Source organism: Apus apus, chromosome 16 (assembly GCF_020740795.1).
Source record: "Apus apus isolate bApuApu2 chromosome 16, bApuApu2.pri.cur, whole genome shotgun sequence".
Classification (NCBI taxonomy): Eukaryota; Metazoa; Chordata; class Aves; order Apodiformes; family Apodidae; genus Apus; species Apus apus.
The window spans coordinates 4,775,220-4,802,330 of record NC_067297.1 but is presented as its reverse complement, the minus strand read 5'-3'; the positions used below and the strand labels follow the sequence as shown (position 1 = coordinate 4,802,330).

The following is a 27,111-nucleotide window of genomic DNA, read 5'->3' as shown; positions in this document are numbered from 1 at the left end:
ATGGCACCAGCAATGTCTTTTTGCATTAAGACAAGGATGTAATGTTTCTACTACACAGAGAAAGGTTTACGTAACAATTGTACCATCCTGCACAAGTGAGTCTGCAGCAGCAGGGGAATTCTCAGAAATGAAGCCTGGATAAGTTTTTCCTCCCTCCTTTCCAAAAATAAAACGTTTTATTTCTGATTTGAGAGCTTTCCTTGTTGCAGGTGCTCTATGCTGGACTACAGAGAAGCATGACACTTGCACAAACACTTGACAGTTAGCAACAATTCAGGCTATCATGAGTGTTGCCTTCTGGGATGTTCTTTTCCAGTTCTGTGAAAACAAAAAAAAGTTATAAAATCAATTCACAAGAAATTATACCATCCAATACTAAGGGTAACAAGAGCTGAATGCAGTCCCAGTCACTCCTATATGCTAGAACTCACATCGACAATGACACAAATTTGCTTGCAAGCTTTAAAGCTTGGAAAACCTCCCCAGGCTGTCAGATTGTAAACAAGGAAAATAATATACACACAAAAAAGAACTTAACATACTGAAGAGGTTTCCTGCCCCAATTTCAACCATGTGCTCAGCAGTTTTCTCCAATTCCTTTATCATGGACTGTTCAAAAGCCAAGGCAGCAACTCGGGAAAAGAACTCCTTGACATTTTCCCCTAAGAAACAGGACATAAACTATGTGTTTTTACAACTGCATACAACACACAATCCAGCATAATAAGCACATCTCTGAACAGATCACTGTTCAATACTGGGACAGAATCTGCCCTCCTTTCTGATCAATTCAGAAAGAATATATAACATGCTAAGACATTGCATAGCAGCTTAAGTACTCCTTTCTGTAAACGTGACAGCGCAAGTACACATACAAATGCTCTAATAAAATCAACCATTAATAAACCCAAAGATTACAATAGCAACAAAATGAAAGAACAAAACCAAAACATCCCACACAACAAAACCTGCATGGGAATGTGGGGATAAGGAACTTTAACTTCCTCCCAGCTCAACATAAGCTTTTGTGGTTATGCTATTTTTCCATCATTTGCAGTAACTTACCTGTTTTGGCTGAAACCGACCAGTATTCTGCCTGCATCTCGTTGGCAAAGTGGATGGCCTCTAGCTCTGTCCTTTCACACACAGCATCTGACTGAGAAAATAACAGAATAACTTTAGCATCTGGGCTGGTAATAACTGCCAGCACCCATACTGTGATGCTTTCAGTTTCCATAGTGGCCTTTCTGGCCTTGCCTTTAAATTTTTGCAATCAAGACATGATTGCAAGAAGATTCAAGTACTCTAGCACTGCTTTTAAAATGGACCATTCAGCTCCCACAGCACTGAAACAAAAAAACAGGTTATAGTGTGGTAGGGAGCTATAAACACAACAGCCCAGTTACTAGTCTTTAAATTCTTGCCATCTCGTTACTCACAGACCCTCACCCACCGAGCTTGCGCAGTAAAATTAAAAGACAATGTATCTGTAAATGAAGATGAGGATACTCTGCACCCATCAGCTTTAAGAAAAGGCATTGTAAGCACCAGTAAAAATCTAGTGAACAATGAACATGCTAAATATGTTAGTTCACAATTTATAAATGTATGACTGTTCCAATGTTGTGTACGCTAATTTTGTGGGAATACCCCCTAGCACCCCTTTCTGCTAGTAAATTGCCAATATCTCGACTGTGTGTTATTGGTTTGCAACCAGGTAAACTAGCCCCATTTTGGGACAACAATGTGACATCAAGAAGAGAAGTAGAGTAAATCCAGCTGAGAAGATACTGGCTTCATACTGAAGTAATACCTAGAACCCACAATGCTTTGCTTTGCTCTTGTCTCCCATTCAGTGGAAAGTGCTACCATTAGAGAAAGTATTTCTAGCTGAGTGAAGACTTTGCATCCTCAGAGGTCTGACACATTTTGCTTTTACTGCAACTCAGAACGTGCAGCATAACCAAGACAAAGTACCAGAAAAACTGACAGACATGCAGATTTCTGGGACTTATTTTCAGTGAAGGAGAAGAAACAAACTGCGTAAGTGATACTGCAGCAGCTGGGAAGGGAAATTTAAAAAAAATTGACTTAACAGTAGAAGAAGCACATTTGTTTTGGGAATTACATAATGATAGCTGAAGAAAGACAAAAACTAGACTCAGAAGGGCATAGGGTGGGTGCATTATAGCCTGTTCTTCTGAAAATGAAGTCATATTCAATTAAGTAAGAAATCTTCCCTGTTCCTGAATAATGAACATGATATTCCATAAAAAAAAACCCAAACACCAACCTTCAAGATAATTATCTACTCTGTTCTTTTGTGCACTCAACTTTTCTGTCTTCTCAGTTGTTCGCATGTGTTAAGAAAATGTCATGCAAGGAGTGGAAATAGGGATATTTCACTAAGTAAGCATTTTTTCAGAAACTGTCTTAAATTGGTTCAAAATGTGCTGTTCTATATACCTATGATGACCTTTTTTTCTCTTAAGGTTTTTCCCCTCTAGATTTTAATCTCAACAACATTGTGTCTACAACTTGTAAGGGAAATCACTTAATGAAGAAGGGAAAATCTGATTTCTTTATCTGCATTCAATTTACTTACCACCAAATCTTTTTTTGTTCCAACCAGAAAGATGAAGCTGGAATCTGGCTCATTCTCTCTCAGTGCATCTTCTAACCACTGTCTGAAATATGAGAGAGGAATGAGAGAATCAGTCCGAGAGACTGAGCAATATAGGAGAAAGTTTCAGACAATAGGGTCACAAGAAAAGTGAGAAGAGGAAGTTATATGAGAGTATGAAATGCCTTTTATTCCAGACAGAAAAAGACCAGGAGCTATTGCAATTCCTTTCAATATATGTCTTCTACTAATAAAAAGTTTAAATATGCCCACTGTAGAGTGCAAATTTAACAATAATTTTAGCACTCAGAGAGAAAATTTGTCAGTATAAGGGAGGGGGCAAAACTTTGATTGAGATAAGGAATAAGAAAACAAGAAGCAGAGTTAAAAATACTAATAACATAGGAGATTAGATACCAGCAGGAATAAAGAAGAGTGAATTAATCTATTCAACATTATAAAACATCTCCCTATGAAGGCTGCATGATTCTTGTCTAACTCACTGTTATATTTCTGTTACTCTGGCAATCAAGTTCCTCTTGAGTCATCCAACACAAGCCAAGGAGGGAAGGGAGCGTGTGTGTGTGGGAAATCAGGTTCACAGGCTTCAATTATTTCCAGCCAAGCAGAGACACTAATATATATATTATTTTACAAAGTTCTATGTAAATGAGCTACCACAGCAGTAGTCTAAGGAAACAGTCTCATACACATTGAGATAAGACAGAGTACAGATTGTAAAGAAACGTATACTTGCATTACAGTGAGAAAAATATGTTATAAATACATATGCTCTGAGCTGGTGATAATGTGGATCATAGATCCACGTTGGGTTTTGCAGCCTGCACTAAAAGCAGAACAAGTTTACTCATAACAAATTATCATCCTGTTGCAACCGAACCATTACAAGTATCTGAACCAGTGAGTTTAGCTTTATCTACATATAGTGCTTGTAATTCTGGCTTTTTGACAGCCTACCTCTCAACAGAATCACTACAAAAACTAGAAAAAGAGAATAATTTCAGGCTGGCAGTGCACTTAGAAAATAAGAGACTCTTGAGACATTAGGCATGAGATGCATCTCATCAATTTCACCATTTCTATCAGATGCCAACTTGTTATTCTGTTTATAGAAAATGGAAAACAATAGGATGCTTTTGGGGTGCACTTTATCATCTAACTTTGTAAGGATCAAGCTCTTCCTGCAGTGCCTGCCTTTTTCTCTCCACTGACTACAAAGGAAGTCAAGGGTAAATAGTTCAAATTTATGCTCTGCGTTTTCTTCAGAAAAATCCCACCCTATGGAATTCAAACAAGTGACTGTCCTTTTTAATTTCTTAGCTCAATAGGAAATACACTCAAAATCCAGCAAGTTCTCAGAAACTACAGGCTACCCAAGGCAATCAAACCTGCTGTAAAACCATTAAAGGCTAAGCCAAAATACAGAAACTTACTTGGTGTGATCCAAAGTCTGGATATCAGCCAGATCAAACACTGTTATTATAACTGCAATGAAAGACAAGATTAGAAAAAAAGTAATTAAGTTAGAAAGTGGAGCAGAATTCTCTCCAACTCATCTTGTTAAACAGATAAAATGCTCATACATAAGTGCAAGAGCAGATTTCACACAGAGGAGATGGAAGACTATCAATTTGCCCATTCCTCTGCCTTCTCCAGGCCCCAGTAAGAGTGAAGTCTTCAACACTATTTAGTCTTTACCTGTAGTCTGCAGTTTGATAGTGCTATTACTCCTTTTATTTTGAGACCACTTCAATTCCTGCATAAATTGTATCTTACCAAAGGGAATACCAGAAGCATCCACTTCTAACTTCAGCAATAATCTTACCCAAACTGAAATGCTTCCCCACCCCCAAATAAAAGTACCAATTTTTATCATATCATCATAACATTCAGAGCTTGCAGGTGCAACAACATATCAATTCATAAGCTTTTTAGTCCCTTCTCTCCAATAATGGACAATCCATTCCACCATACTGTGTCTACAGGTACCTTTGCAAGAAGCACATATGCATGTATGTTTCCCTATAAAGTGCAACCTCCTGTCACAGCCAGGATCAAATTAATATTGTTCTCACCCTCTGCTCCTCGGTAGTAAGCAGATGCAATGCACTTGAACTTTTCCTGACCTGCTGTGTCCCATCTGTGCAAAGGGAGAAAAAGGAAATTTCAGGTTAATGAAATCCACTGTAACTTGAGTAAACATGCTAATGAAGCAGCAGACTGGTACAAGTTGGAGAAGAATGTGATACCAGAGAAGTGTTACCATCTGGAACATGTTATTCATTAACAACTGATAGAAATAAGGTAAAGCTCTGTTATTGAATAAACACACTTGAACTCTGTTTTTATCTTTTTCTGTTTTTGTTGTGTTTTTTTTTTAAAGCTGGTCATTTTGGAGACAATTCAAATATTTGTATTCTGCATGGTAATATCCTCTTCTTAAAGTATTTTTTCCTCATTTATGTAATTTGCATGTATTTCTAGGGCACTCTAATTTTGTAAATTTTCTCTGCTAATATTAGCTAAATCATATATTAGCTTAACAGAATTTTGCAACTGCTAGTTATGATATCTGACCCTACACTACAAATTAGAGACCTACAGCTCAGTCCACCAGGTACTAATGGCACCATTAAAGAAAAATCAAGAAAGTGTTTCTTATTAATGAACATGATATGCAGTCCTCTTAGCTACTGGCAGCACTACAGAAGTTTGGGGTGTTGTTATTGCCTAGTACTACCAGTCACGAATACTTCTAAATTTATCTTGTATGGAAACCTCTCAGCAAGAGGGAGCACTGATGCTTATCATATGGAAATGTTCTACCCAGCCACTGAAGATTCTGCAGATAATGCAACCTGACATTTAGTAGCTCATGAACCGAACAGTTTCAGCTGGCAAAACACAAATGCATCAGTCTACGTTTTTAGAGAAACTCAGGTTCCAAAAGGATAGTGCCTGGCAGAATTTTCAAAAACACAACAGCACTGAGAGCAGTGGGAAATCTATTTCTAAGTGTTTTTCAATAAATCCCACTCGTCATCTATTTACATCAACGATCACAGATAATCCAATAATGATCCAATACAATATTGCTAGCCACTGGAAATACCAAAGGACGTCCTCAGCAGAACCAAAGCAGGTGAGAGAAAGCCAGGATTCCCAGTGGTCTGATAAACAAAGCTGAAAATCAAACATTTTAGGTTTACATTCTAATAAAAACATTCAAGTCTCTCTACAGTTTGGGGAAAATAATTTATTTCATTGTGCCTACTAAATTCAAATTACAGAATGGTGGGTGTAATAGCAGAACTGGACAAAGTCTGTGCCAAAAAATTCTACTTCTCTTTCAAGAAACTAGAGTAAAAAAGTCACAGCACCAGGGAAACAGCACGAGGCACCCAAGATGAGTTTTCATTGACAAAATGATAACATTTTTTAGAGATGAGAAATTTAGAGTAAAATTTTTACTAAAACTGCAAGTTCAGGTTCAGAACCCGTTTTTCAGATCACATTATTCTTTGTGTAATTTTATTGGGTTTGCTTTTTTAAAATCTTTGTTCCACTACAGCCTGCAGCAAATTCAGCTGAGATTATGCTCTGTGCAACACTTCACCACACTGTTTCAACTTACATCTGGAGATTGTATGGTATCCCAATTATTTCAAAGCGTTCAATTTCAAAGTCCACTCCAATGGTTGCCTTGTAGTCTCGGTCAAAATGATCTTTACAAAACCTGCAATTTAAAAAAAAAAACACCCAACAAAAAAACCCACAAACAGATTAAATACTAGCAACATTGAGCTATAAATAACTGCAAAACTAACCCTAACTATGGTAAATCTGGAAGAAAATAATTAATTAACTGTGGAGTGGCTATATATTGCTGAAGCATATATAAAAACTCCAATAAACTTATTTAAAAAATGGAGATACTGGCTAACAAACTAGAGAGCATATAAATCTAGTAAGTTCTCAGAATGAGATATTAATCAGAATAAAATATCTTTGGACTGTCAAGGGAGATACAGTATCTTAGTTACAAGGAAATATATTTTTGGGTCTTAAATAATGACTCCAATGATTAAACAATGAGATTAAAAGCTTATAATATCTACTTAAGAACATGGAGGAAAAAATAAAACTCAAACACAGACAGAAAGCTGTCATGGCGATCATAAGCTACAGAAATTCAGTGATCTGTTCACTGGACTTATCGATACAAAAGGCATAAGTGCTGTATTTAATATCCAGTAAATAACAAAATAACTGTATTTTAAGGCGTTCTGCCTTTATCTGTCTTATTTTATAAGCTACAGAAAAACTCGAGCTTCATCTACAGACTCATAGCTGTAGAATTTAGTACAGGTACCCACACAACGATGACTTAAAAATGTTTCAGTGAACAACCTTACAAATAAGGAGAAAACATGAAACCAAGACTCAGGCACGGGAAAAATGTTAATATTTTGTTTAGCTTCTGAATGCTTAGCCTTTAGCCTGGATTTCTTAAGGAAACACCTAATAATATTTGACTGGATAAAAACAGTCCAGAATATAACAAATACTGACTTAAGTGCCAGAACATGACTTGCAAATAAGAAGCATTAAATACTGCCCTTTAAGAACAGGAATGGAAACATTATAACAGTTTTTTGAGGAGAATCAAACTGATCTCTGCTGAGATACACTGTACCTGTTGATAAGGCTGGTTTTCCCAACACTCAGGTCTCCTACCACAACCACTTTGGATATTCTCAGCCTGTTATAAATATTTGAAAACATTACATGTTTTTAGTCACATTTTCAGCATTCTCTCTAAAAATTCTGATTTAGATCCTTACATTGTGAGCGATAAGCACATGAACCTGTGACTCCAGCTTACAGAAATGCTGCTGTGCTTCCTAAATCCAAAGAAAGAAACAGAAGGCTACAAAAAAATACAAAAACAAACAAAAAAAAACAACCCAGCCCTCTAAGCAGAAATAGTCCATTTCTTACTCTGCACATTTTGTTCTTAAATATAATCCAGTGGGACATAAATTCTGGTCTATTAAAATGGCTTTGACTATAAGTATATATATACATTTGGTAGTTTGCACATTAGACTATAATTTTAATGAAAAGGATGCAGATACTCTAATCTTGAGTTTCTCATTGAGTTTAACAGTACAAATCAAGTTCTAAGTGCATAAACAAGAAATTGCTGATAATAAAATAACCTACTGCAGAGTTTGTCTCTGGGGAAAAAAAAACAACTACATGGTTAGAACTAATACACTTTCTGACTATCTGAAACAATATTAATCTGAAGCTGGCTGCATACAAAAAATCCTCTTTGCTCTGGGTCCTCCCACAGAGTACAGCAGATGGGCTCCAGGTGACTCAGCCTGCACTCTTAAAATTGAAATGTAGTGTATCTTTTAGAGATACAGGTGGGTAAGTGAATGTAAATGCATTTGTTGACTTAAAACTTGGATTGACATCTCACATGTACATGCTACAAAAATGGCTTAAGAGGTTTAGTGTTGATTCCTTGTATCAAGTAATGGCCTTTTAAACAAAGGAATTAATCTTTTATCAAATACTATTTCTGGTCATATCAGGCTTCCATGTGATGCTGACTATTCTGACCAGTAAGCTGCATGACTAATATTTCTGAAAAAATAAGGCATTTTGTGTGCAAGTCAATGCTAACTGGGGACCACAGGCCCCTAAGATGCTGACATGTCTTTGCCATATATCTCTGCCATATTAACTGTTACTGATAAAATACTGAATAAAATGAATGACTTCAAGAAAAAAGCAAAAAAGTAACTAATGATTTAGAGGTGTGTGTTTCACTAATTCCTACTGGAGAAAAAAAACTCTCTGGATTAGACATTTAACACATGGATGGAATATCAAAAGAGTCTTCAGTACAGCCATTAGCTACTGAATTTCACAGACTACCTTTTCAAATGACAAAGAAATATTACTTAGAATAATGGAAAAGGAAGATAATGGTTACTCCTGTCAAGCTTTACAGTTACTGTACAAAACACTCAGTTCTCTGTTAATCTTACCCCTGCCCCACCAAAAATGAACTAATAGTAATAATAATATCTAGAGAACAGTGACAGGAAAAAAGTTTAATTTTATTCACAAAGCCAAAATGTAAATATTTTTAACCATACTCTGTTACCAGAATAAACTAACTGGAGAGCTGGTTTACTTCAAAATTAAAATAAAAAATAGATCTCAGTTACAGAGAGGAAAAAATGGCTCAATTCACTAGAGAATGCCTTGCTAGCAAAATTGTCTGGACACTTGCCACAAATGTACATGAAACTAAGACAGTGACTGTGCTTCTAAAAAGCAGCAAACTCACTCGTGTCTCTCAGGGAGACTATTTTGGCTTCCTTTTTTTGTGTTTTTTAGCAAAACTCCCTAGTGAAATGAATAAAAAGTTGCATTTAAAGATGGGTATCATGTCAAGTCTCATGGTAATCAACAACTCCAGACTTTAAAGATTAGTGAGCTAATTGTCAGTATTCACAGAAGCTCCACTTTATGAAAGATTTTTCACACTGCAGCACAGAAGGATTTCTCACTAAAGCATACAGATATTTATTTTAACTGAATAGTGATGATTTCTAACAGTTTAGCTTTCCTGCTTTACTTCAGGAATTAAATCTGTGTAAGTAACAGTTCTGGAAGAGAGATTATGTGAAGGGGAAAAAAAAACCCCAAACAACAAAGATGATTACTATGGTATAAAACACTTTATTTGGATTTTTCATTGCTATATATTTACCAGAATTTTGCACCAGTTTTAAGGAAACATTTGAGAAAATTCCTCAGCATGTATACTTCTAAAAAAGACTAAAGCTAGACTCTTGCATGTTTCAAGCAACTTAAAACTGCTCTATGTTCATATCCTGCCCAAAGCCTTTATTAACTGTTCCTTTGGAACATCAACAGGAAATACAGCAAGGCTAGATCTGCCCTACTCATTATAACTGCTCTAGAATTCAGTTGCCATAACTGACCTGCATGTGCAAAATTTACCACAGTCAGTTACTTCCTTGAACTAGGAGTTTAGTTCAAAGTTGGTAAGCAACTACATTGCTAAATGACTGCACTATTTTTTCAGCACTACTCATGCCAGCAAATAAAGTATCTTTGACACTTATGGGAAGAAGAGGCACTTTATTAATTTACTGTCAAACAGGTGAGAGAACTGCCACATGCATGGGCTTAGCTGACCTGAAACATACTGGAGTGAGGAATTTGAGAAATGAGGGAAGCAAAGCCTGTGAAGGAAGCAGGCTATGAAGAGCTTAAAATACTTTATTCATTGTATACATAGTTTATTATAAACTTACCCAACTATTCCAGTGCTCTGCTGACAAGCAGTCCTGACCCGTGCATGGAAGTGCTCTTTGAACTGCAGACAGGCCTCAGGTGTGTACCACTGAAAACAGGAGAGAAGGAATACTGGGATAAACTGTGTGATGTCTACCTTGGAAGTAGTCAAATCAGCAAGGAAATAATAGATAAGATGAATTGAAAGAGTTTGTCAGAGATATCCTGGCATATGAAAAGAGCCAACTTGGGTTAGAAGGTATTAAATCTTCCCCACAGTTATCTTTTTAAAAGTTCCTTTGGGCAGCACCATCATTTGACCACCTTTCTGAGTGTCAGCATCTGAGCATTAGCTAAACTTCCAGTCAGATACATTTGCTCATCATTCAGTACAATAGCAAGTACCTTAAATTATCCCAGTACTAAGACACACAAGGCAAATGCAGACAGGAGCACAATACCAGGAAGTCATTATTTCTATGAAGTCTTTTAGATCTCTCAGATGTGGGAAGCACTGGTTTTATTATTAGTTTCTAATCAGGCATTAATTTAAAATGAAGAAAATTATTTTACTTTGTCTTTGCTTAAGAGAAAAAACTGTGGTAGTTTTCATAAAATTCAAAGCAAAATGTGTGGCTGAGATCAAACAGGGAAAAAAATGTTAGCTCCCTTAAAAAGGATCTGTTGAACAACTGAAAAAACAGCATTATAATTCCCTGTCCTTCCCAGTCCTTAATTCTTCTATTATACTTCAAGTACAAAATTCTTTGGGGATGTGAGTGACCTATTCTGTGTGTGTTTCTATAGTGCCTTCTACATTTGATCTACTGTATGACTAAGGTTCCTATACAAATAGAAAATTTAAATTGCCTCAAATTCTTCAACAAAAAACCTCCATATAGATTTAATTAGACTTTTTGTATATTTAATATCAGCTATGGTTCTTATTTCCCCTTGGTGTAGGAACTCTTTAAGCATATAATTATTAATTTTTGGCTGAAATAACAAGATAGATATTATAAGATAAAATCTTTTTGGCAAGAGTCACCTTCTGTAAAGGTTAAAAGAAGAAATTATTATTATTGTTGTTGTTGTTATTAAAGATACCAGCATTGAATGTGAACATGAGGTCACATTCATCTTTGAAAAAAAGTCCTTAAACAATTTCTATTTTTAACAGGAGACAATAACTGTACATTAAATTAAAATACTATTTGGACAAAGGAAAGACATTTCAATGTAGCAGGTGCTACATACTGTGACCAGAGGGACAAAGAATGCTTACCTTGGGAAACTGGGAGATTATTCTGTTCCTGCTTACTGGGGGAACCACATGCATTAGGTTGGCATTCATCCTCTGAGTCAATTAAATTCTACCAGGCAGGATATTCACAAAGACAAACAACAAACATAGTATTCAGGAATTGCCTCAATAAGGGGAAAACATGAGATTAAAAAAACCAAAACAAACAACAACAGTTCTTACAGACTTATACACTTTTTTTTCATTTCAGTACAATTAGCAGTTATTTGATTTTATTTGCATTAAAAAAAAACCAACCTGTTTGCTATGTAAGAAGGACCACTTCAGTGTGTATAGCTGTAATAGCAAACAGTGGCTTTCTGAAACTGCAGTGCACTAACTCTAATTCCGTGGGAGGACAGAGAATTGCTCACTTAACTCAACCTAAGTGCTTGCAATTTAGCCTTCAAAGGCTTTTGCAGCGTTTAATTTAAACATCTTGCTCATCATTGTTTGAAATGCCTCTGCATTAAGCACATTAATAAATATTAGGGGATACCAGGCTTCAGCTGGCCAGAAGAAGAAAGAAGGAAAGATGAAGCTGCCACATTTCTTGGCACAACATCAAACTTTCATCCAAGATCAGCTCAGAAAGAATTAAATCAGTAGATAGTCTGACTTGGGGGAAAAAAAAAATGTTCACATGAAAATCACAAGTGCATTTAGATACCCCACTTGAGGCATATCAATTTGGTTATGCAATGAAACCTCGTGGGTTGCTGGGGGAGGGGACCCTTTTAATAGGGTACCAACTTCTTACTGGCATTCAAAAGAATGCTTCTAATAAGAACATTCATCATGCAGCAAAGTGTAAGAAAGGACTCACCGTGCAGCAGCTGATGCAGCAGGATCCCAGCCACACAAACAGCTCAGCCTGCAGCTGCGTGGCCATAGCAACAGGTTTGCAACAGTTCCCTTCCTCCCCTTCTCTTACAGCTTGGGAAGGCGGAATTGGAGTAATTTATCTATACCCAGGGCCCTAGTTTTAAATGAACAAACTGGCCTTAGTGGCCTTCAGAATCTTTCGGTCAGACACTGTTCCTTAATAAAAACAATGGTTCCCTAATCCTGTATAAGAACATTGTTTAATTTTCTTCACAGTTACTTGGATACAAAGAGCAAGATGAATCCAGCAGACAAGGAACTAACAGAGCAGGGAACTGCTACAGTGCTAATATTAAGCATAGTAGCAATTATAAAGAAACTCCTGAGGGATTTTTTTAAGAATTTCACCCTGAATTCATTTCAGCTTTACAGTCAGGATGTGCGTGCCACCAATGAGGCATTCTGAACTATACAAATGTCTTCTAGTCTTAGTCATCTTGCTTTCTAACATAAGAAACACTAAAAATAAGGAATAAGAAATTGCATAGCTCTTTTGTATTGTCTAAGTATTGTTAATCAACTCATTAGTTTAGACAGCATTTATTATGCTAGAGTGTAATGTATAATGCTAAAAAATTTTGCTATTTATTTTACTAGTATTTAAATTTCAAAATTTCAGGACAGAAGAAAGCTCTCACATCCTAGCAGTCCTATTTTGATAATGCTGAAATGGGTTTGGACCTCTTAATATCCCGTCCCATTCCTGCAGCAGATTAAAAATGTGCAAAACATGTGGACAAGGAACCACAAACAAGTATATACCAAAAAACCCCTACAGTCACGTTTTACAACTCCATGCTAAGAGTAACACTCAATAAAATTGCTAATCAACTACTCAGAATTAATGTTTTATTCTCTTGTGTGAGGAACTGCTTTTAAATCACTTCAGGCACTCATGTAATCTCAACTGTAAGGAAACACCCACTGCCTCCTGAAGAATCCAGATTTGCAACTGATGGGTTATTCACCAAAGAAGGTGACATTACTGTATTTACTGATTATCATATGCATAATTCTATTTACTATGCTATTTGTGACTGTATAGAGTTCTAGACCCTTTCTGTGGTGAGCTCCTGCCTTTCTGGCAAGTTTGAATGCTTTCATGGTAAGGTTAAAGTCTAAAAATAATAACTATGACAACAAAAAGGAAAACCCTGATGGCTAGTAAGGGTTTCAAACACTAACTTGCTCTGTGTTCTCCTAGTTGTGCTTCAACACATCCTAAGCATGTAAAAGTGTCACGTGTACATAGGCTTGTCTTTTAGAGCTCTTTCACAAACTAAGCTACAAAAGAAAACAATTCAACAATCACAGTGAATCCAAAGTCCAGGAGGGACCAAGGCAACCAAACAGAAACTTTTTAAAATTGAAAGGCCACCAGCACTTAGATGTAGTGTACTTAATCTAAATCTTATACACATACTAATGTACCAAATTAGCCACACCACTGGAGGAAAAAGATTAATTATTTAAGAAATACAAAGCTGCTAAAAATACTGAGAATTATTAGTATCGAGATCCAGGTTTTCTCTTCTTAGAGAGCTGATGGGCATTCAGTCACCAGTGTGGACTGGAAATACAGTGTCTCCTGGCACCTCAACTCTCCTTACATCAATGTTGCTGAAATAGTATTACCAGCAGATTTTGTGGATAGACAAAGGATTTGAGGAAGGCATTCAGAATATATATATATATATATAGTTAATGGAAGTCCAATCTAATTCAGGAAAATAACCTCTGCTTTAAATAATCTGCTCTAAAACATTGCAGAAAAATGAATCCTTTCCAGAAAAGACTTTTTAAAGTAGTAATTTTTCTTTTATGGGTGTTGAAGATCAACAAACAGAATCCGTTCCTATTTTATTTTAATCCGGCTGATCTGAATGACTTTGTCTTTGCAAAATGCAGTTTAGGAACTTTGATTATTATAACTGTTACTCAAAAATAATGAAAAACATCTCAATGACTTCACTATTTGCACAGAAAACCAGCCTTTTATAACACAAGCTGTTCAGAGGTTTTTTCCTGATGCCAGATCACGTCTCACAAGACAGAGCACCTTTAAATTACACTAGCAGCATTACAATGATACATTCCTCCTGTGTACCATCCTCTGAAACACACTGTACTTTCTAGCAGAATCATGAGGAAAAAGATGGCCAAGTCGTGAATTACAGTAATGTGAAATTCCCTAATGATATTGGAAAGCCCTCCTACACATTCTAGCTGTTTATAGCGACATTCTGGAGAATACTAGGGAAAAAAAAACAAAACACAATCTATCCCAACGCTAAGGAGCTCCCTTTACAAGCCTTGTACCTCACAGCACTTGCCTGCTAGACCTCCGCCATCAACTCGACCACCATTTTGTTCGATCCGATTTTTTTTCCTATTTTGTTGAATTAACTTGACCAGAAATGAATTGAAAAAGAGGGAGGGAGCAGGAACAGGCGGTAGAACGGCGCCCAGACTGCAAGCCCACCGCAGCACCCCCGCCATCCCCCTCAGGCCGGGCCGCGCCTCAGCTTCGCCTCCCGCCGCTCCACCCGGCCCCGCTCCGCCAGCAGCGGCCCCGCCTGCCCATTCTCCAACTACGCCGTTGGCGCTACTCCCTCACAACACCCACCGACAAACGCGTTGCTTACGCTATTGGCGCAGGGCCAGGTCCAGCGTCCCTCGCTGCGTAGCCTTTATTCACGGAGCAGGGCGTACGCAGGGAGCAGGTTGCCGTGGCATCCGGAGCCGGCGGGCGGGAAGGGCGGTGGCGTAGCTGAGGGGAGAGGGGAAGCGGGAAAGGGCTGAGGCGGCGAAGCGGTGGTGGGACAGGGCGCCTTTGATTATTTAAGCTAGTTTTGCCGTTTCGAAGAGAGAAGTGCAGGTTGTTTTGGTTTTTTTTTAGCGGTTATTTTAACTTTGCAGCTGTTTTGTTGTTGTTGGGGGCAGTTTTCCGTCTCGGCGGTTGCTCCGGTCAGACGGCTGCGCCGTTTCCTCGCTGAGGGAAGCGGGAGGGCAGCGGTCACCGGTTCTTTCGAACGTTAACGAATTCTGAGGGCATGTTTAAACAAAAAAGCATGCTTTTTTGAAAAAAAAACAAACCAAAACCAAACCACGGCGTTTTGTTTGCTTTGGTAGTGATTTTAGCCCGTTCTCTGGTTCGGAACATTGAACTAATTAATTTTAACCCTTTGAAAAACATTCCCTCTCTTACCTTGCGACTTTAAGTTTGATGGGTTCTTTTTGTTTTGGTGGGATTTTTTTTTAGTTTCTGTTTGCTTGCATTTTGGGTTTTTTACAGTGCTCGTTAGAGAATTAAAGAAGACAATTCAGCAGTTGGACATCAACGTTAATGCTGATGACCATGAACCTTTCCAACCTCTTCTTGCATGTCTTCCTAACAATGCATGTGTGCTAAAATAACTCTTTTGGGACACAGAGCACTGTTTAAAGTCAGTAGTTGTCATTTTGGTACATTATCTGTTCAGTCAGCAGGTACAGTCACTTGGGAGTATTTTTAGGGATAGGGGAGAATCCTTCCCAGGAAAATCCAGGATGGCACACGCTCGTATCTCGGCCAACCTCCCACCTGATATAGATCCCACCAAAGCTCCTATTGCATTTGGGAGGAGGGCCCTTCCTAAACTAAATGAGGAGCTTTCATCTCCTGACCTGCTGACCCAGCAGCGGGCATTGATGGCACTCTGCGATTTGGTCCACGATCCAGAAAATGTCTACCAGGCAATAGAAATAGGTAAGTGAGCAGTTGTCATAAGCTTTGACACAGTGGGGGGAAAGAAACAACACTTGACCTATGTGTGCTGCTTTTTTCCTTGCAGTATGATGACACAACAGGCCACAGAGACTTTTTGGGTTTACTCTCTGCTTGTTTTACCTTAAAAAGGTGGAGACTGTCACGCCACGGCTCACTATACTTTTTATCAATCCCTAAATACAAAAATAGTGCAAAATCTTTTATTGTCTTTGGTTTTTTTCTGAATTCTAGCTGATTTCTGTCATAGGCTAATAAAATTTTAAAAGCCTAATTAGTCTGAAGTTAGAAACACACACCTCCCTCACTCTCTTGCCACTTACTTAAATTTAAATTTGCTTGGCATCTTTTCTAATCCTATTATACATGAACCTTTCAGAAAAAAAAAAATCAAGGCTGTGAATTCATGAATTGCTAATAATGTAAAACTGCTAAATGTATTTTATTTTAAAAGGTGAAAAGAAAAACTTTGTTTTCCTAGGGAAGGAAAAAAAAAATACAAAAGCCCTTTGCTACCACGTATGACATGTGACAGTGTTAAACTTCCTGGATTTTTTGTGCTTGAGGTGTTCAAAGTTCTAATCTCTCAAGCAAAAAAACTTTGGTGAACCTTTTAAGTAATAATATAATAATTAAATAAGGTTTACAAGTTTGTTTGCAAGATCCAGGAATCCGTCTTTTGCCATTGATTCATCTTCAGCAGTGGATAACAGCCATCTGGATACATGAAAAGAGACAAAATATAGGATTATAGAAGATAGAATCTTAGAATCATATCAGAGACTATTATGCAAAACTGCTTCTCAGAAGGATTTAGTTACTGTAGAATGAGTGTATAAAAAACCAAACAAACCCAGGAACTTCATGAGAAATTAAGATATAAGACAATATAAGGAAATTTGTCATACTCATCAGGATTTTGTCTGAGCACCACTATTTTCAAAAGCTTTTATTCCAGCACTTGGAAGAATCCTAAACTTGTATTTTGGAAAAAAAAAGAAAAACAAAAACAAACTAACAGAAAAACCCACAACCAAGCTTATTTTCATAATTGTTGGCAGTCTGTTGTGTATCTACATAGCTAATTACGTAACACTAAGTCCTCCTGTTTGCCACTGCTTTTTTCTCCATTTACTCCCTTCATACTTCTTCCCTCGTGAGAGGTGCCAATACTGCAAACTTGCATTTCTGAAAACATCAATAGCTTCACTGACTTATTTTTATAGTTATGTCACTTAAAAAATATTTGCAAGATTAGGATTTAACTTGATACAGAAGTCAGAAGCTTTTCTGTGGCATTTTTGTAGTTGAAAGTTGCTTCCCTACTTGAGCTATAACAATAAAAAACTGTCAGGACAAGATGAAAATTCGGATTGTTTACACTTCAAATAGCGATACAAAAAAAAATAGTGTTGCTATTTTAAATTAATGCTGAAGATAGATAAGAAATGTTAACATGAACTATTGTGTCTTACAGGATTCTTGGATAACTTGAAGACTTTACTACTACATCATGACAGCACTGTCCGACAAAAAACAACAGAAGTCCTCTCTATAATGGCTAGTCATAATGTTGGCAGGTAGGTGTAATTCCAGAGTTTACTGAATGGTGTGGGAAGCCATAAAGATGTTTCAGTGAGAAGTAAGAACCAGTTAGAATTCTTATTCACAAGATTTGATGCAATGTAAATAAGAGTATTTAGTTAAGATTAAGCATCTCGCAAATAGGTAAGTTTTATTATGCTTAGTTAAATCTGTCCTCTGATGTTGTTTGTAGGCAAGGGTTGATACAAAATGGAGTAATTTCTGCCCTTGCCAAGCTCTTGGATGATCCAGTAGATATCTGTCGGAAGAACTTACATCAGGTTTTTGAATTGATGGCAAAATTACCTGAAGGTAAGGATTTTCTTCAGTAGTTAAGTATTCAAATAGGCAAAGCAGACTGGTAAATTTACTGATTCCATATATATCATCTTACAGATTTGTTTTCTCCCATTCTTCTTGAAAATAAATATTTAAAACCAGTATCTTTTCTAACTTGAATAATTTTAAATTTTTTTTAGTTAGTTTTCGTATGAGAATTAATTATTGGGGTTCTATGTTAAAACTTTCAAAAGTATGAATGTAATATTTTTAATTGGTGGAGGCAGTTATGTTTTCTAGAGCTGTTTTTGCACTTCTAAATATTTGCAACTTGTGTAATGATAGTGAGGATACTAAGCCAAAATACAGAAAATGCTTTAGATAGATAACAAGTGAAATGTCCTGTGTTAACACATCTCTGAATCTATACATTGGGATGGGGGGCTTATTCTGCTAGATCTGTTAATTTTCTTAGGTCTTATGCAAGTTAAGGCTACCTGCTCAAATACAAGGTTGCGTGGACTGCACTTAAATTTGTATTTCAGAATCTTGCATAAAAAATTCACTTTGTCCTCTTCTGTTCAAAATGCTGATCAGCTGTTCATCATGGTGCACTGATTTCACAGCACATAGGGTTTGGAGCAAGTTTTTTTGGTGTTAGAAGGTACAAATCTTGTGAAATTTGTTGTATGCCTTCCCCACTCCTTACAAGTACTAGTGTAGGATGAGACAGATGAGCAATTGGAAGCACCATCCATTGTGCTGTGTGTTCTACAGATTACCTGTTAATGTGTATTGGACCTCAGGCTTATACACTTTCTTAAATGTATGCTTTGACATTGCTTTCAGGTGGTAAATTAAAAAAACAAACCAAACAAATACAAACCTGGGGAATAATGAATAATGAAGCAGTTTGCTTTTTCTGGTATTTTACTCAAATATTGGTTGCCCTTAGGTAAAATTGTGAAATGGACTTGGTAAGATACAAAGTTAGAAATGTGATAAATTCCACCTAACTTCAGATGTCACGTTGAGCTGGTCATCCTACAGTCCCTATATAGCAAGAGAAAAAACAGTAACTGTAGAGCAAAAGGCGCTTAGTTTAGGATGAGTTCTGCTGTGGTTATGTCCCTTTATCTCCCCTGAGATAAACAGAAGCTGAGTTGGTTACATCAGTCAGGCATCCAGCTTTTAAATGCTTCTGTCTAAATAGAGGAATCCAAGCTGAGAATTTGTCTTTGATTTGCTAGAATAGGTTGTTGTGCATTTTACATGCTTTCTTTATATTACATAAATTTATAATTTTTAAAGTATTTTATATTCCAAGGGAATTTATGCTGATTTGCTACATTTCCAGATTCTAATATTATAATTTCAATAGTTTTCTAATCTGAACATTCATCTTAAACTTTACTCTTCCAGTTGATGAAAATTATAATTTTAAAATTTCAGTAGATATTAGCCATTAAAAAGCCATACTATTTAAATTCATGGGAAAGTATCTTATCTGAGGAATTGTTACATTACTGATGCTTAAAAAATTATCAAATCAGTGCATAAAGCCTTGCTGAATGAGTTTACATGAATTCTAACAATATAAAGATTTCTTTTCATGTGCATGCAACCTTTTTAAAGTTCTAAATAACTTAATCAATATGAATAATATTAATAAACTTTGTGAACATCACTATAGAAAACAGATCTGTTAATTTATTTCCACTAGCTGTTTTACAGCTTTTCAAATCAAACAAGAGGGACTTGGCTGAAGTAAATTTTGACGTGACTGCCTTTAAAAAAATTGTCCTTTACCTGTTTAGACAGCAAGATGCCATCCTGTCAATACGTGGATCATGACAGAAATGTGAGAGAAGGAAACGGAAGTAAATAAAAGTTGGCAAATTTTTGCAGATCACTGTTAATCATTAACCACTCATCCATATTGGCTAAAGCCTTCCCCTTAGCCCTTTTGGAACTGTATAATTCAGTAATAAGCTTTGACGTTCAGTCACTGCTGTCTTGAACTTAATGATTAACTCTGACCTTCAGGTGTGGCTAGATCTCCAGTAGGCCAATTCAGGGGCTTACCATTTGTCCTTTTTCTGATTGAGTTCTGATGTGTGCATGATGCACAGCTTAGGTTGGCTGGAAAGGTTTCAGTTTAAACAGGGAAACTGCCCCTGTCCATACAGTTTTAGATATGAACTTGAGATTCACAGCTGTAAAAACTTACACTCTTTGTGAAAACAGTTGAGACACAATGTTAGTGAAAGGGTGTTATGCAACGATAAATGACCTGGGCAATAACAAAAGCAAAAACAGTACTAGGAAAAAAAATAGAACATTGTTAATACTGGAAAAGTTTAATAATTTTTAGCCATTATCTATCCTGTCTTTTATGGGCACTTAATCCTTTCAGAGAAAGATTGAGGTGGATTGGATGGGGCAATGAATTTTTAAGCTTGCCATAGCCTCTATGTGGGAAGAATCTAAGAGTTAATCTTTCTCCTACTTAACTGACCCTCAGTATTTCCACTATTCCACCTTTGGAAATTATAACTAAAAGGATCTGTGAATAAGGGCTGTTTAAGGATACCTTTATCCCTTTGAAACTTGTTTTGCTGTAAGAAGTGCAAATAAGAAACAGACAGATGGCATTTTTATTGCAGCAGATGGAACATCTCTTCTGTGAATGTCACTGTTGCCCAGGTGAAAACCCAGCTGTATTAATGCAGTTCCTTCAGGTGTGCTGCATTACTGATAAACCTGAGAACTGAGAAAATAGATGCAAATTTAATTGCATGATTTATCCAGGTGGATGACTAAGAGCCAGGTGACTTAATTTCAGCACCTGTCTTTGGCCCAGATCTTTTAGTTTTAACTAACAACTCAGGTTACTTATATAATCAGAAATTAGTTGCTTCACTTCTGTGTAAAACAGAATTTGTTTTAAAATCTTGAATTCTTCAGATAGAAAACAGAATAACCATGAGTTATTCAGAATACTAAGATTAAAAACTTGATACAAATTAAATTATTAGAGCGTTAATAGCAAGGAATTGCTATTCAGAGAACATGATTATGTGAATTGATTACTTAAACTTAACTATCTACTGTTTTATTCCTCCCCATGCCTATGCTTTTCTTAAGCTAAGTAGGAGCACGTGTGCTTCAATTTCTTTCAAATTTTGCTTTCAATCCTAGGTTCTGCACTTCTGTTGTAGGTTGCATAGGACCTTCTTAGTTGAATAAAGATTTTTTTAATAAAAAAATGTTTCTTACCCTCCTCATAATTGACTACACTTAGTTTTCCTATCCAGCTTTCTTATCTTGAAACTATGCACTAATTAATGCTGGTGTTTTATTGTTACTTCTTTCACTAGTCTCCAATAGCCACAGTACCATGGAAGCTAGATGTGAAGAAGGTATTACCAGCTAACAGTCCATTAATTGGAAAAGGAGGCCCTGACTAATTTTATACCTTTTTTCACAATTCAACTGGCTAATAATAGAATATTACACTACATAAAGCAATTTAGACTAGAAATACTGTACAATTTCTCAACTAAATTGATAGTACCCTAACATTCAATGAAGGTTAGAGTGGCCTGCATCAGCTCTATGAACTGTACCAGCAATTATCATACATAGGTTTTAGTAAACTTACCAGGTGAAGCAGCTTGACTGCAAATATCACAAGCATGCAGAGCAGTATCTTCTCATTAGAAGTAAGACCTAAATGCTCCCTGTGTGGCATGATGAACCTTTTATACCTTCAAAGCCCAGCCTCATTGGCCCTTTAGCCTCTGTCCGTCAGGTGTAAGAGTTGATAGGGCGTGTTTAAAGGGGCCCTGCATCTCCAGTACAGGGATAAAATACCTCATTCAAAATTAGACAGATTTTTCTCTATTACCAATTATGTCTGGACTGAAAAGTTTTGAAAATCTTAACTCATTACTTGAGCCTCAGAGAATATTGGTATTACATGATCACTGAACAAAGTATTTAGAATTTTCTTAAAGTCTGATTTGTCACCAGCATAAGCCAGACAGAATTTTGTATTGATTTTGAAAACTTGCTAAAAGCTCAACAGTAGAAAAAAAATGTGAACATTTTTTTAGGGTTTTTTTCCATCTTTAAATACAGCTTTAGAAGATGAACTTCAAGCACTATTCCAATATTTATATATGTGCTTTCCCTAGCCATGTATTTCTAAGCATAGACATCCAAGCAAAAGTACCTGCTTGTGTACAACAATATGCAGATAGGTTTCCTAAGTATCTTGCAGATACCGTGGAGCTTTCTTAGCTGATATTTCCTGTAGATTTCAATCCATATTTTTTCCTAAAATTGATACTAAACATCTCCCAAAAAATAGAACAATAACATGCATTCAAAATTTGTAAGGATACTAAATAAGAACACATCCCTCAAATCTTACGAAGTTGCTCAAATGTATTTGCTTAAGATTGAAACTGAGAAAAAAGATCTAGAGCAAATAAAACTCAGCAGGCTGTCATAGAGGAGAGAAAAGATCACAAATTAAGTAACTATCGTAAAACTAATTAAAGAACACACTATAGACACATTCAGTATAATTTGAATGATTTATTTTTTTTTAGTGAACAATTTTAATGTTGATGTTATTAACCATTTTGTTTTAAATTTCTTAGAGCCCTTGGCTGAGATTTCTTGCACTAATCATAGTACATAGGGGGAACAAAAGTAGTATGTTATTTTCCAGTGTGCATATGTGTCTGTGTCTCTGTGTACGCATGTGCTTTACAATTATCAAACATATATTTACACACCAACTTTACACTGAAGTCTTTAAGAAGTCTTTTCTATGGCAGGGGAAAGAATCAACTGACCAAAGACTTAGGTCTGTATGTTCCATTTGAGATTTTCCAGTATAGTCCCACTGAGCTTCTTATGCATTCAAACTTTTGCTGGAATGTTACTTCATCCAGTAGTGTTTCTTTATGAGATGAAACCTGGAGCTGAGAAATTAATCTCTTCAGTTTCCTTAACTTCACTAAACTGTAAATAATTTAAATTATTAAATTGAAATATCAAGACATTTAGTTATTGTTCATATCGCTCATCTGTAACCTTCTAATAATACATCACATTTTAAAAATAATTTAAAAAACAACAAAAAAAGACTTTGGAGGCTATATACTACACAATCTCCATGGCTCCTTCTTCTTGGGAAATCTGTTACAATATTACAGGTTCCCAGAATGTATTTGGAGCAGTGGAACAGATTTGTCCGTTGGCAACTTCCACATTCAGCAATCCAGACACTACAACAATAATTTAAAAAATTGCCTTGTGATTTATTTTTTAAATTTGTTTTAAAAAAGGAACACTAACCTACTTCTTAAATATAGTTTGTTTTTGTGAAACACCACAAGATTTGGCAAAAAAAAAAGTAAAAGAAGACTGTTTTGATGTATAAAACTCCTTATCAGTAGAAGAAACACTGATCTTAATTTGGCCTATTAATTGATTCATTTAATGTAGTTTAACTGCATATTTGAAGCCTTAAAGAGCAGAAGGAGCTGCTAGTCAGTTTGGAAATCACAGAACAGTTGTGCACCAACAATTCCTTTAACAGGCAAGGTGTCCATGATAAACAGTAAAGCAGAAGTGTGTACATAGGATATGCTGTGAGTCATGTGCATGTGCATACATGATCTATGTGTATATACTGTTTGGCCGTGTGTACCGATATTGTGGGTGCATGCCCATTCTCTACAACTTTAAGTAGTATTTTGCTTAAATTCTCCTGTTCTGTAGCTTATTGTTTTAACTAGATTTTCTCCCCAACACAACTGTTCTGCTCCACACCCTAAAAATGAATTTATCTGTCACTCACCAGCTTTGTATCTTCATGTCAGCAAAATTTTAGGACAACTGGATGAAGAATTATTTCTTACATAGAACATGATAACACTCCCACTGTAGGAAATGGAATGAAACAAATGGAATAAAAGTGCAGTGACTGTGGTGAAAACATCTCCACAGAGTTTGGCCTCAATCTCTTTTTTGTTTCTGTTTGGGGTTTTTGAGTTGTTGGGTTGTTTTTTCACTGGGGGGGGTGTTGTGTGTGTGTTTTTTTGGAGAGGAGGCTTTCACTCTCCAGTACTTATACTTGTGAAAAATGATGTAGCAGGTTAAGAGGGCATAAGAGGAACTGTGTACATACATCAGATTTCCCCTTTTCTCTCCTTGGGCTACTAAGCATTGCCCCATTTTTTCCCACTAGAAGTGGAAGTTGTCAGCCCCTTTTTAATCACTTAAGGAAGCAGATTAAGACCAAGGATTTTTAGCAGAGGCCAATATATTTGAGATTGTTCTGAATTATGACATCTGTCACTGCATCAAAGACAAACTGGATGTTACTGGTATCAGTGGCGCAGGTGAAGTGTGAGTAGATTTCCTTGGTCTCCTTGTTGCGATTTAAGTCCTCAAACTGGCGTTGGATGTAGACTGCTGACTCCTCGTAAGTGTTTTGGCCTTTGTACTCAGGAAAGCAGATTGTTAAGGGGATGCGTCGGATTTTTTCTGCCAGCAGATCTTTCTTATTCAAAAAAAGGATGAGGGAAGTGTTGATAAACCAATTGTTGTTGCAGATGGAATCAAAGAGACGCAAACTTTCTGCCATTCGACTCTGTAGGGAAGGAAACAACAGTGTCAGCAATAGTGTTGAAGAGTAACTGTGGAAAGAACAAATGAACAAAATCTGCTTTTAGGAACAGCTTTGGTTTTAGTTTGTGACTGTCCACCTTACCTGACCATGACATTTCAGTGACCTTAATTCACTTCTTTTGATACAGTACATTTCACCTCAGACTTCCCCTTCCTTTATTTTTAAAAATATATGGCAAATATTGAGAAATTGAAGATTTAGAAACAATAGGTGTCACTTGGAAAAACATGGCTGTGTTCAAACTTAGGTTAGCACTATAAACAAATTCTTTACATAAAAGGTAATTGCTAAGTATTTCACACTACAGAAACATTCTGCTGTTCGTTTTCTAAAAAGATGGAACTACTATAGCACAATTGTCACATTGCACCATTAGATGTATAGTTTAGCACACCATACATACTCAATTTTTTCCTTGCCTTGCTTCACGCCACTGTACATTGGCAAGCTGGAAAGAATACACAAGAGCCACATTCTGCTGTGGTGGGACAACTTGGGTACTTATACGTGAAAGCTCAATTTAGCCAGACACGTTTAACATCTTTCTGTCCCCTGCCCTGAGTAGACAGAATGCTTTTCTGAACAGTTTAGGATGACCAGTTATATATTTGGAAACAACAATCCAATGCTGCCATAAACCTAAAGCAGAAAGTTCCGTTAGGGAACAAGGGCCGCCTTGAGCTTCTAGCGAGCAGCACTTAGTCCTGAGGCAGCCGGAGCTGTCCATGGTACCAGAGATCTTGGACGGCTGAGTCTATAGATCGGTTTACACCTAGAAACAAGGGTAAACAAATGTAATGTTTTGAATAGAAAATATTCGAGATTATTACAATAAATATCACTCGAGTATTGTAAAAAGTATATACAGAAAATATCCTAATCAGGTATTTTTGCCAAGTTCAATGTTTCTAGCACGTTACCACTTAGATCTTTATTTCTGTTAGGTTTCATTGGCACATCAGTGTTGTCACAATCTGACTAAATATAGTCAGACTCGAAAAAGTTTGTCTAACTCGAAAAAAATTTAAGCTATTTTTTCCCCTTCAGATAAAGTGAATTTCCAATACTGTCCTGCTAAATTAAGAAAATAAATCATGTTCTGTTTAGAGTATCTCTTAATTTCATTATTCTCAGATCATGAGATTGTGTAAAATTTAATGTAAATTCTTCATCTTAGTCCATAGAGCAAATATAATTAAGATTATGCATTAATTATCAGCATAGGGCATGATGGAAGGGAGGGGTATTTTGAAGGATAGGCAACATTAATGATATATCAGGATTCAGTTCCAAATCATCCCCAGTCTGTTGGCTTTGGTCTCACCTTCCATCACAATTGTATCTTGGATGTTTTCATAATACGAACTTAATTACTTCAGAGGAGTCATCAGAGGAAGAGCATCTTCCAGACTGTAATTTTTTTATATAGTAGCATGCCTTGCCATCTGAAAGTAGGAGCAGCTTATTTGATAGTTTTTTATTTAAATAAGTGAAAAATATTACTGAAAATGTCTGCTAAAACTCCTAGAGATTACTGATACCTGTTTTCCCAGTGCTTCCAGAAGATATAATTAATCAACTTATATAGAATTTATGTATTTTTTAAATATAACAACAGAGAATCCCCTAAAACCACCATAGGTCTGTTTCCAAGTAATCACGCTCTTTTTCCCTGAATTTGTACCCAACAGTAAAACCATGGAAGACATTTTTAGCCCAGTTGAAATGCTTTTATTACTAATTGTCAGGAAAAAAAGTGTTTTAGAGCCAATACAGGTTTTTGGCCAACTCCCAGAACATTCATGCCAAGAGGATATTGCATTTTATTACTATATTTTGTAGTGAAATATAATACTGTCCCTCTACTACCAAATCCTCAGCTGGAGGCTGTAGTCCAAGGGCAAAAATCAGAGAAATAAGAACCTTTCCATAAATTGTGAAATGTAATGAACACATACAAGAGGACTGATAGCTTTAAATTAATGTAAACTTGGTGATCTCTTACATGATAGAAAGAATTAGTAAACTGTTGTACCTGACACCAAAGAAATTCTGTCTTCAATTTAATATAATTATTATAATATTGGTGGGTATTTGAAAGACGTAAAAACTGACACTGAAACTGAGCCTAAAGATACATGATGTACCAGCTCATATACTCCTACTATACTCCTAACACAACAGGCTTCTTTCTGGTGGTCTTCAATATTGTAAAACTTCTGTACATACTACAGAGGAAGTGAACTTGAGAGGGTTATGGCTTAGAATAAAACAAATTATTTTACAACTCCTCAAGGAGTGACAAAAATTTTCTGTTAATATGGAGGAAAAATAAAGGTAAGAAAAGGCATTATTTTACTCTGCAGTGTCTTTTCCAGTTCAGGAATCCTGAGGTGGGTAGCTAGTCAGGTGGTTAGAAAAATGTGCTGCTGTGATTTCATAATTATACACAAACTGGGGTATTAGGGAGATAATGCCATTGCCTTCTCCAGATGGCCTTGTTGGGGGCTAATTGCAAATTCTTCTCTGAGCATGAGAACAAGGAATTGGTTGCTTAAGGGAAAGAACATGCTAAGGAACCAGATGGCTGA

The 27,111-nt window shown here is 36.4% G+C and overlaps 3 protein-coding genes across 8 annotated transcripts in view; 1 reads left to right on the top strand and 2 right to left on the bottom strand.

Annotated features, from left to right (window-relative positions):
- Positions 1 to 227: 227 nt before the first annotated feature.
- Positions 228 to 14,880, bottom strand: RAB36 (RAB36, member RAS oncogene family). 5 transcript variants are annotated; one of them, XM_051633708.1, is made up of 11 exons: positions 14,825 to 14,880; positions 11,277 to 11,364; positions 10,012 to 10,100; positions 7,341 to 7,406; positions 6,279 to 6,380; positions 4,720 to 4,784; positions 4,078 to 4,129; positions 2,606 to 2,687; positions 1,066 to 1,156; positions 543 to 662; positions 228 to 318 (listed from the first exon to the last, which is right to left on the bottom strand). In XM_051633708.1, the coding sequence occupies exons 2-11, from the start codon at positions 11,343 to 11,345 to the stop codon at positions 263 to 265; spliced, it is 792 nt and encodes a 263-aa protein (XP_051489668.1). In that variant the 5' UTR covers positions 11,346 to 11,364; positions 14,825 to 14,880; the 3' UTR covers positions 228 to 262. The 5 variants fall into 5 exon arrangements, with proteins under 5 accessions (XP_051489668.1, XP_051489667.1, XP_051489669.1 ...); XM_051633707.1 differs by lacking the exon at positions 14,825 to 14,880 and adding an exon at positions 12,121 to 12,345; XM_051633709.1 differs by lacking the exon at positions 14,825 to 14,880 and adding an exon at positions 11,553 to 11,888.
- Positions 14,881 to 14,990: 110 nt separating this feature from the next.
- Positions 14,991 to 27,111, top strand: part of RSPH14 (radial spoke head 14 homolog) — a 77,528-nt gene continuing 65,407 nt past the window's right edge. The window contains exons 1-3 of the mRNA XM_051634219.1: positions 14,991 to 15,927; positions 17,423 to 17,525; positions 17,723 to 17,841. Coding sequence (XP_051490179.1) covers positions 15,729 to 15,927; positions 17,423 to 17,525; positions 17,723 to 17,841 — 421 coding nt within the window. The 5' untranslated portion in view covers positions 14,991 to 15,728. The remainder of the gene's footprint in view (positions 15,928 to 17,422; positions 17,526 to 17,722; positions 17,842 to 27,111) is intronic.
- Positions 22,399 to 27,111, bottom strand: part of GNAZ (G protein subunit alpha z) — a 52,573-nt gene continuing 47,860 nt past the window's right edge. For both annotated transcript variants that reach the window (XM_051634217.1, XM_051634218.1), the window contains exon 3: positions 22,399 to 24,481. In XM_051634217.1, coding sequence (XP_051490177.1) covers positions 24,137 to 24,481 — 345 coding nt within the window. In that variant the 3' untranslated portion in view covers positions 22,399 to 24,136. The remainder of the gene's footprint in view (positions 24,482 to 27,111) is intronic.

What these genes read in the sequence shown, in the direction of transcription:
- RAB36 (XM_051633708.1), bottom strand. Translation starts at nt 11,345, where the DNA reads ATGAATGCCAACCTAATGCATGTGGTTCCCCCAGTAAGCAGGAACAGA. An exon ending in TAATCTCCCAGTTTCCCAAG is followed by an intron (nt 10,101 to 11,276) that starts GTAAGCATTCTT and finishes TCCTGTTTTCAG; the next exon opens with TGGTACACACCTGAGGCCTG. An exon ending in CAGAGCACTGGAATAGTTGG is followed by an intron (nt 7,407 to 10,011) that starts GTAAGTTTATAA and finishes TATTTATAACAG; the next exon opens with GCTGAGAATATCCAAAGTGG.